Raw genomic sequence first — 10014 nt, forward strand, 5'->3', positions numbered from 1 at the left:
TTAATACTTTATGCACAACTAAGCAGTCTGCCCAAGAGCAGTGATATAACTAGAGTAGAGACTATTGTATTTAACCATCCGCACCCCAAACATCTGTTTTCATAAAAAACAAAAAACACCAGATTTATACAATTTGCCATAGCCAGAAGCTGTACAAACAGGAACTATTAATTAATTCAATCAAGAATCAGAGTGGAGTTGAAAGTAGTTTTTGAATCTAATCGTGAGTCAACTAGACAACTACTTTGATAAAATTTGGGGGAAAAATGTATTCATTCTTTTGTCTTTCCGAACAGGCAAATCTGGTGGCCGCCTTTGAGCAAAGTTTGGCACTAATGACAACTCGGCTGCAGAGTCTGTCGATGAGCCAGGAACAGAAGGTAACATCACATCCACACTTTCAAACACAAACACACACAAACGTGAATACCAGCTGCATTCCACCACGGTGCGGTCAGCTAAGAGCAGGCAGTGTCGTGCTAACATGGAGCAAGGTGACTTTGATCACAGCCTGCAGTATGCAGCTGAATGTAGGTTAGGAGGCCCAGGCTGCAGCCCCACAGGGCGACTTTTAGTGTGAGAAGAAAACAGAGGAAAAGTGGAAAAAAAAACTTCACTTGAGCTTGAATGAAAAGTGCAAACGGCTTGCATGTGCACTCACACCAAACAACACATTCCTGCATTCTTCAGCCTTTTTTGTCTTATTTTAGTGAGAAAGAATTGATCAGTGCCTGAGGCAGTGTTCAGTGTGTGTGTGTCAATGTTCAGTGTGTGTGTGTATTTGTGTGTGCATGCATGCTTGCGTGCGTGCGTGCGTGCATGTGCGTTTGTGTAAATGAGGATCCCCTCTTCGTGCTTCATGCCTTGCTGCTCCCACTGAAAGGCTCGTCTAGACCGCTCCAGCATAAAGTCTTTGTTGTTTGTGCCAGCGCGCTGACCTGTGCAGCTCAGCCTGGAGCACAGGCTCTTTAACCTTGAGGAGATGGGCTGGGCGGCTCTATTTAGAGTGGAGTGGGATCGACTTCAGTACAGAGAGGCTCTGTTGTTCTCGACTCTTTGTCCTTTTGAACTGTTAACATCGCGTGGGGGATCAAGCCCCCCAGGTGTATTAGCTCATACTGTGGGTTAGAGATGTAGTGTTTGTCTAAAGAATGGAACAGTACTACTCTTACCCAACAAATATGGAAATATATCAGTGTTTATTCTGAATATCTATTTTATCTTACAGTATGGCATATAGACAACTGTAAAAAAGAGATTTAAAATTGACTTTAAGGTGCAATATGTAAGAATTTTTGTTTTATCTATGTATTGGGTTGCAGGGATATCTATTGAAGTTAGCATGCAAACCAGTTAGCCCCATTGTACCTCAAGAGGTGATAGACCGATAGCTAACAACACCAACATTCCCACAGTGCCATGAGCTTCTATTCTGGGGGAAGTAAGCTAATATGGCCGCTAGCTGCACGATTAAATGAGCTCAATAGCTAAGGGCAGCTACAGTTAGAAGCAATTAGCAGTTACTCTGATGAACTCCAACTCACAGACATGTATTAAATGTTTCTGTAGGACTCAGAGCTGTCGGAGCTGAGGGAGACAATCGATGCCCTGCGGAGCAGGAATGAAGAAGCCCAGGCTGTCATACATGGAGCCTTAAACGACCAAGATAACATGAAAGGTTTGGAGACTGACCTGTTTCTCTGTGTATCTGCCTGCATCAGTGCACATTTGCCCCTTTGTGACGTTGAGTTGTCTTGGTTTCCAGAAATGCTGATGCGACGTCAGAACTCATGTGAGAGCATCTCCAGTCTCAACAGCCTGACCAGCATGTCGAGTCTGGGCAGTCTGAAGGACCAGGATGCCAAGAAGAAGAAGAAAAAGAGCTGGGTAAGAACGCACTCTGCATGTGACTCTTAACAACCCATTTGTCTATGCTTAGTTTGTTCTCTGCAGTGATGTCTAAATAGTAGCAAGAACCCGATAACAGCAAGTGTGACCGCTCTCTCCCTCCTCTGTGTTATTTTTCTGTAATAGGTCTTTGAGGTGAGTGCAGTAATTATGCCCCTATAAAGCCTCTATAATTTTAAGTCATACAGCATGATGGCCCATCTAAAACTGTCACGCAGTCCTCAAGTGCCTTCCATCTCTGCTCATTGAGCCTCTAGACCACTGATTGGCTGCCTGTTCTGTGAATGTTAAATAAGAACAGATGGCTGTAATTCAGTTAGAGTGGCAATCAGCAGACATGATGTTCCATACACAGTTTAATCATCAGTTGATTCAATCTTCAGTTATGTTTCTCCTCATTTAAGCCATGCGTTATTCTATGCGTTAAATTTTGTACAGCCTTACCAAGTAACCCTGACTGACGCAGAAGCTGGGTACTAAATCTGCAAAAACATGCACCGACTCTAACTTTGACTAATTTGCAGAAAATGACAGGAAGCTTAAAGGAAAGCGCTTATTCAATTTCTTTATTATGTCCGTACCTTAAATGTGAAGCTACCGTCAACTGCCTGCTAGCCTAGCTTTGCATATAGACCAGAAACAATGGGGAAAGGCTCTTTGTGGTCAGGCTCAGTCGAGGGTCTGCCAATCTGCCTTCCAAAACATTTGACAAAAATCATAATATAATTGTTCATATTTAACAGACAGATATAAGAGAGGTTTTACTCTTCTCATCCTTGTGGCAAGAAAGCGAATAAGCGTTCCCCCAATGTTAAACCATTCCTTTAATTACAGCATGTATGAAATCAGTCATAACACCTTGTTTTTGTTTTTCCTCTTAGTAATAAATGCAGCAATCCTCTGAATGTTGGTTCATCTCTCTGTATTGCCATCCTTTGTGTAGCTAAGGAGCTCCTTCAACAAAGCATTCAGCATTAAGAAAGGCACCAAAACCTACTCAGACATCGAGGAAATCGCCACCCCCGACTCCTCAGCTCCCAACTCCCCAAAGATGCCTCACGAGGGGCTAGAAGGAGGAGAAAACCAGCCCACGTCCCTCAAAACTTCAACCTCTGCCACCTCCTCTGTGTGAGTACACAAACCTCTTGCTGCAGCTCTTAGCTCAATACTGAGAAATACTTTTTGTCACACTTCATGGTTATCTGGTGCTAAAAGACTGCAACCCCTTCCCTTCAGGATCATGGAGACTACAGAAGAGGGAGACAATGAGGAAACGGCAGTAACAGAGTTGCGCTCAGAGCTCTGGCTGAAAGAAAGAGAACTGACAGACATCCGATTGGAGGCCTTAAGCTCCGCACATCAGCTGGAGCAGCTCAGAGAAGCCATGAACAGCATGCAGGTTTGTTTTGCCTCCATGAGCATTCGTGTTAATACATTAGTGTGTGAATTTAACATTCTTTTCCCCTGCCTGTCTCCTAGTCAACGGTGGAGAACCTGAAGGCGGAGAATGACCATTTGAAAACAGGGAGTACGCTCACTCTCCCTGGCTCCGGTCCCACCTCTTCCACTTCGCAGCCTTCAGGACTCTCCTCTCTCCTGGGGCCCTCACTGAGGCAGCCAATGAGTATGTCCCTCACCAAGTCCTTCAGCCTCAGCCTGAATGATTGTAAAGATCCAGGTAAGAGACGGACACAGAATTCCACCTGTTTTCACCTAACACACGTCTACAGCACACGTAAAAGTTGTATATCTGTACCCCATTCACTATTTTCTTTCCCTTTTTTTCTTCTAGACCTGTCTCCAGTTGACACTTTAAGTGTGTCTTCCCAGCCAGATGAGGTGTGTGCAAGAGTGCTGGTCCGCATTGGAGATCACGCAGAGGTAAACATCTTAAACAGCCTCAATATCCTATATTGTCAACAGCTTTAACATGAACATATGCAAGATTGTTCACTCTTTCCGTCTCTCTGTCTTTGCAGGGCAGTAAGCAGCAGCAGGACTACTTCCTGGGTTCAGTGCTGGTCAATGCTAGGACTGACTGGGCCTGTCTCGACTCTCTCATCGCGAAGACCTTCAAGGTAGGTCTTGCCCTTTACCTTGTAGACCCAGTATAACCGTGAGTAGATAGATCAGTCCTTACTTATTTTCCTTTTTTGTTTGCTCCAGGATTATCTTACTCAAGTGGACCCGACTACCAGCCTGGGTCTGTCCTGTGATTCACTGCACATGTACCAGCTGTCCCAGGGAGTGCAGAGGGTGATTGGAAGCGAAAAACCTCAAGCATCACCTTGTCGTTGTCTCGGCAATGGTTCAGCTCGAATATTTGTCACCTTGAAAGGTTAGTGAGTGTCCTCAGTAGTAGTTTTTGCTTTGAAATGTGTGTAATTTATATTTTTGCCGACCATTTTTTCATTGTATTGATTTCCCACCTTCTCGGGCACCTACATTGCACTGTAAAACACAACTTTGCCCTCATTTAATCTTTTTTTTTTTAAAATTATGTTTCAGTAATGCAAGCTGGTGATATTTGAGATGGTCTGACAAACAATAAGCAATGATGGATGTTGTGGAAATGACTCAGAAGTTAAACATTTTTCACTTTAGAGAAGTTCCTGATCTTCAGCCAACCATGAAATGAAAAATGTCAGAGTGCCAAGAAATGCAACAATGGAGAGAGTTTTCATAACAGTCCCTGTTCACCACTGCACTTAAAAATGAATAGAAACTACAAAATATCGATTGTTATGTATTGCCGACCTCTAGATTTTTAAAGATTTATGTCTACGAACATGGGGGGGCATTTTAAGTTTGTGAAATTTAGAATTTAATGAATTGTAAATATTGCGCTGACGCAGCATTTCCCAGTTTTTTTACACGCGGTAGTTACAAATATTTGATAATAAGGACGACATAAATCCAATTGCCTCCATGTCTGCCTCTCTCTAGGCCTTAGGGAAAAATCTGTCGACGCTCTGGTTTTTGAGACTATGATTCCTAAGCCGATGATGCTGCATTACATCAGCTTGGCACTGAAGCACAGACGCCTGGTTCTGTCTGGGCCCAGCGGGACAGGAAAGACGTACCTGGCTCAGCGTCTGGCTCACTACCTCCTTGAACGCAGCCGGACCGACTCAGCCGAGGCTGACCGCGAAACCTGCATCCTGGGTCGTAGCGCTGCAGTCAGCTTCAACATGCATCGTCAATCACAAAAGGTAACGCGTGACTCAGGATTTATTTCAACCACTTATTAACACAAATTTGAGTTTTGATTCATATACACAGACTTTTTAATTTCCCCTTTCATCAATTTCACTTTCAGGAGTTACAGCTTTATCTGTCTGACTTAGCGAATCAGATCGACAGAGAGAGTGGAGGAGAGCTGCCACTGGTTGTTATTATAGATGACATCAGTGACTCAGCAGCTATCACTGAACTCGTTAACGGAGCACTTACCTGCAAGTATCACAAATGGTGAGTCACTTCAAACAGTTGTAGTATTTCACTAAAGAGATAAAATGATATTCTGCATATTAAAAGTTCATTTCCTGTGTTGATGTTTCAGTCCCTACATCATTGGAACAACCAATCAGCCTGTGAAGATGTCTTCTAACCATGGACTGCACCTTAGCTTCAGGTGAGCACAAAATGCTAACAATGCTACCGCTTTTTTTAACAAAATAAAGTGCACATAGAGTAACAGAAACGTTTCTTGCACATGAACACAGGATGGTGACGTTCTCGAACAACGTGGAACCGGCTAATGGGTTCCTAGTGAGATACCTGCATCGTAAAGCTGTGGAAGCCTACCAGGAGAAGGTGCAGGACCCAGCACGCCACCAGGCTCTCCTTCGCGTACTGGACTGGGTCCCTCAGCTCTGGTACCACCTCCACACTTTCTTGGAGAAGCACAGCACCTCAGACTTCCTCATAGGTGAGAGACAGTGGACACAGTCAGGGAACATAATTGGATCCGCAGCACGAAATCTGTTAATGTGAAATGTTTCCTTCCATGTAGGTCCCTGCTTCTTCTTGTCCTGTCCAGTATCAGTGGCAGAGTTCAGGCAATGGTTCATCGACCTGTGGAACCACTCCATCATACCGTACCTGCAGGAGGGAGCCAAAGATGGCATCAAGGTGAAATACACTCACACAGAAATCCTCTACTGTTAGTGCTACTGGCAAAAGACTTGCTCCTTTGCTTCTTCACATGTTATTCTAAAAAGTATTTCTGTGTTTTCTCTAAGGTGCACGGTCACAAGGCGGTATGGGAGGATCCAGTGGAGTGGGTGAGAGGGACTCTCCCTTGGCCCAACGCACAGCAAGACCAGTCTAGGCTCTTTCACCTACCTCCCCCCAGCATAGGTCCACCCAGTGAGGAGAAGAAGCCCCCCAAAGATACACCTCCACCCAGCACACTGGAGTCAGACCCACTGGTGAGAGCAAAGGTTTCTATTGCGATAGTTAAGTGCAGAGAGGCCGCATAGGTGTGAGGTGTGCATTTCAGTTGTTAGGTGTGAATGAATCAGTCATCAACAGAGACAATAACAGATAATGGATTGAAGGAGATATTTCCCTTTTATTGTATCTAAACATTCTAATTGGATTCCTGTCATCTCATTCAATTAATAACCTTTTTTTATTTCAGTGATATTTTCTCACATATACATAGCCTCTCCTCGTGGGGTGGCTACATGTTTGCGCTTCCAAAAGTGTCTTCCCTTCGATCATTCAGTCAAGTTCAGCTGCAGTAAATACTTTTGCTCAACACATGTTAATGAGGAAGAAAAATGCATTAAATCGTATTTAGCAGCAGCAGTTTGTATAAATCAAATGAATTGTGGCTCGGCTCATTTAAATCTGCAGTCTTAATACCCTGCTAGATTAAAAAAAAATTACGCAGATGCTAAATTTTGCACCGACAAGTTATTTGTGACAGGCTTAGTAAACTATTGTTTAAGTCATTTAAACAAAAATGCCAAACATTGGCTGGTAATATTTACTACTTCTCAGTTTAAATTTATATTTGTTTTGTGTCTGGGCAATTGTTCAGACAATACAACCAGTGTGGCAATATCCCCTTTCACTCAGTTTTCACAATTACACATGCACATTTTCTTAAGCCAAAAAGTTATGTCATAAATCACAGAAATGTTCAATAAGTAAATGGACAAGAAAAGTTCTTGCTGTAATACTTACAGAGGTATGTCAGTTTGGAAGATGGCCCCTTGCTTAAAAACTGGGCTGTCTATGCCGTAGAAAGATGGATATATTTTTTGAATTGTTGCTACATGACAAGAATCATCTGGGATTGGGACAGTGCAAGAATGAAGGGCTCTAAGTAGAGAACAGCTACATGTGGAATAAATATAAATTGGTAATTTTATGCAAATATGTCATGTCAGTTAAACTCACATTGCCTCTCTGTCTTCTCCTGCTATGCAGATGGCCATGCTGCTGAAGCTCCAGGAGTCGGCCAACTACATCGAGTCTCCAGAGCGGGAGGGCTGTCTGGATCCCACTCTGCAGGCTACACTCTGAAGAAAAACATGCGCCTGTCAGTCAAGCTATGGACTCTTGATTACGGCTGACGCAACGGGTGCAGTCCCGATGAGACTTTAAAGACTAAATAAATAACTTAACTGTGTGCTCAGTGAGCAGCTACTAAGCTAAATGTAAAGGATCTACAGAGAGAGAGTGATTATTGACGAGGGGTTTGCTCTGCCCTGCTATCAGAAAGACAATTAAACTGCTTTTCGTAGGAAGCTGTGATGATCATGTCAGGGAAAGACTCTTCTCTGCCCTAAATTAGTCCCAGATGGGTTGAATCTGCAAGTGCATGGTAACCGGAATAGTATGATGCAAATTATTACCTATAATCCTATTGATCAAGACCCATTCTTTATCCCTTTTTGCTTTTACTGCCACGACTTCTACCACAACTCTTGGTGCTTACTTGCTGGTTTCCATTGATGGCGCATGCTTCAGTTCACAAAGTCACTCTGATTTACTCAAAAGTAGGATCATCACTCGACCACAGCCAAAAATGCACTTTATTTTATACTTGTGGCAATTGGATTTAAGGAGGCTGTGTCAGTGACTGAGTTTGGCCAAATCATGCAGTTCATGAGTAAATCCACTAGATGGCAGCATCCTCTTCCCCCTGCCTCAGTGCTCCCTGGCGACTCATCCAAGGTGCTCAGTACAGTATATAACACATACTCTACAGTAGAAATATAAAAAAAAAAATGGCCTTGAATGTTTTTTTAATTTTCATTTCAGCCACATTTTATCATTCATGGATTAAATATCAGAATTTGTAAGAGTAACATGCATGGGTGAATAAAGAAATCAGTTTTAAGGGTCAGTCTGTAAAGGAAGTGTCATCATCACCGCAGAAACAGACATGGACCCGGCTCGACATACAGTATTGTAAACACAGAGAAACACAAAACAAAACAAAAAAAACTGCTTGTTTGTCCAGTCTGCCGATAGGTCTACCATTTCTGGCTCTGCTTGCGTATATTCTGTATCTAGATATCAGTTTTAAACACAAACTTCTCTTGTGATAGATGAAGATGCAGCTTTGAAAATCTTGATTTTGTAGGATTTTATACTGAGTCAACTTCAATGATCGTCTGTATACAGCATCTAGCACCAACGATACGCTTCTGTCATCACGTACAACATCCCACATGAAGGGGGGGGGACATACAACAAACTGCCATCAAGTGATAAGAGTCTGTACAAAAAGCGATTTTCTTCCTCATTGCATTTGCTCTTTATAACTTTGATACCATACCTGTAGAAAAAATGAGTGTCCTTCTTGAAGAGTAAGAGTAAGGGCTGGGGTGTGAGAAAGGTTAATTTATAAGTGGCTTCCTCCTGTTCCTCTCCTTCATTTGTTTGCACATAATATATGTTAGAGTTCTAGATTACAGAGTATTTATTGCTCACATCTTGACTGTTCTTGTGATGAAGGAGGAGAGTGTGAAAAAAAGATGTGTAAGAGGAGGAAACTGTCTGTGTTTGTGGAGATGTTCTCAAACTTCTCAGCCATGTGCCCCTGCCTCGACCCTGAAGTACCTCAAACTGCCATTTCTGTCCAGATGTCCTTCTACTTTCCAAAAAAACAAATAACAGGGTGCTGGTGTAAAGTAGAGACATGATGCCTAAAGTCTATCTGTGCCTGAAACACAATTTGGCCTAAAGCTGCCTGTGAGCTGCTTTGATCTACCACTCGGAGGCCTCGATTTAGAGGAAACGTCATCACTTCCTCTCAGCTACTCTGATGTCACTTTAATGTCGTCACCTTGATGCCCAGATCCGGGTGAAGAGCGGGTTATCGATTGTGACCTTTGCCTGGAAGTCTTGGTGATAAACTGTTGGTTAAGACGAGTGTGCATCGTGACCGGGTTGCTTGTGTGACGCCATTTCAAGAGCAGTGAAAGAACAGAGATGTTACGCCAACAAATGTATCCCTGGTGTGTTTCCCAAAGTTTTGTTTCATTGGACCTACCACGCTTAACCTTACCACGGGAGGGATTTTTTAATAACTGGATGTTTCTCCATCTTTTCACGTTGTTTTTAAGAGCGGACCTTTGTTTTTTTTTCTTATGCAAATATTTGTAAAGGTTTTCTTTCTCTTTTGTACATGACATTACTATTGTAAACACTGTAAATAGTCAGTGCATCTGCGACAACAATCACTAAAAACTTGTAGAGATCTAAGAGAAGGCATGGCCCCTGTATGCAGATAAAAAAAAAGGCGTCCTTGGTGGTTTTATTGTCTTCCTCCAGCAGGCGGGAAGGAGCACTTGGCTTAAAAAGGGGGCCTGAATAATGGTTGTATGGCTCGTCTCTATAACCACATCAAACTCCATATGTCTAACATTGAGCAATGGACACAATAAAGTCATGCCATTCTTCACATCACAAACTGTCTCTGTTTATATTGTTTTAAACACTAGGGGGCGCTAATATTACTATATTGTCATTTAATGGGCTGTATGACCACTTTATTTGCATGTGGTGCTTTTTGGCATGGTAAACTGTTTTCTGGTGTTGATTACATGTAGTTAACTGCTTGTATATGTAAACAATAGGACT

The 10014-nt window shown here is 42.7% G+C and overlaps 1 protein-coding gene across 12 annotated transcripts in view; it reads left to right on the plus strand.

Moving 5' to 3' along the window:
* Window positions 1-9844, plus strand: part of LOC115584565 (neuron navigator 1-like) — a 93627-nt gene extending 83783 nt beyond the window's left edge. For 7 of the 12 annotated variants that reach the window (XM_030422063.1, XM_030422064.1, XM_030422065.1 and 4 more), the window contains 16 exons: window positions 297-380; window positions 1570-1887; window positions 2035-2043; window positions 2852-3036; window positions 3145-3307; window positions 3388-3586; window positions 3701-3789; window positions 3888-3986; window positions 4075-4246; window positions 4855-5120; window positions 5228-5379; window positions 5471-5542; window positions 5634-5839; window positions 5924-6042; window positions 6153-6341; window positions 7351-9844. In XM_030422063.1, the coding sequence (XP_030277923.1) occupies window positions 297-380; window positions 1570-1887; window positions 2035-2043; window positions 2852-3036; window positions 3145-3307; window positions 3388-3586; window positions 3701-3789; window positions 3888-3986; window positions 4075-4246; window positions 4855-5120; window positions 5228-5379; window positions 5471-5542; window positions 5634-5839; window positions 5924-6042; window positions 6153-6341; window positions 7351-7446 (2418 nt within the window). In that variant the 3' untranslated portion in view covers window positions 7447-9844. The remainder of the gene's footprint in view (window positions 1-296; window positions 381-1569; window positions 1888-2034; window positions 2044-2851; window positions 3037-3144; window positions 3308-3387; window positions 3587-3700; window positions 3790-3887; window positions 3987-4074; window positions 4247-4854; window positions 5121-5227; window positions 5380-5470; window positions 5543-5633; window positions 5840-5923; window positions 6043-6152; window positions 6342-7350) is intronic. The other 5 variants (XM_030422070.1, XM_030422068.1, XM_030422071.1 and 2 more) reach the window with 2 other exon arrangements.
* Window positions 9845-10014: the final 170 nt, after the last annotated feature.

Source organism: Sparus aurata, chromosome 7 (assembly GCF_900880675.1).
Source record: "Sparus aurata chromosome 7, fSpaAur1.1, whole genome shotgun sequence".
Taxonomy (NCBI): domain Eukaryota; kingdom Metazoa; phylum Chordata; class Actinopteri; order Spariformes; family Sparidae; genus Sparus; species Sparus aurata.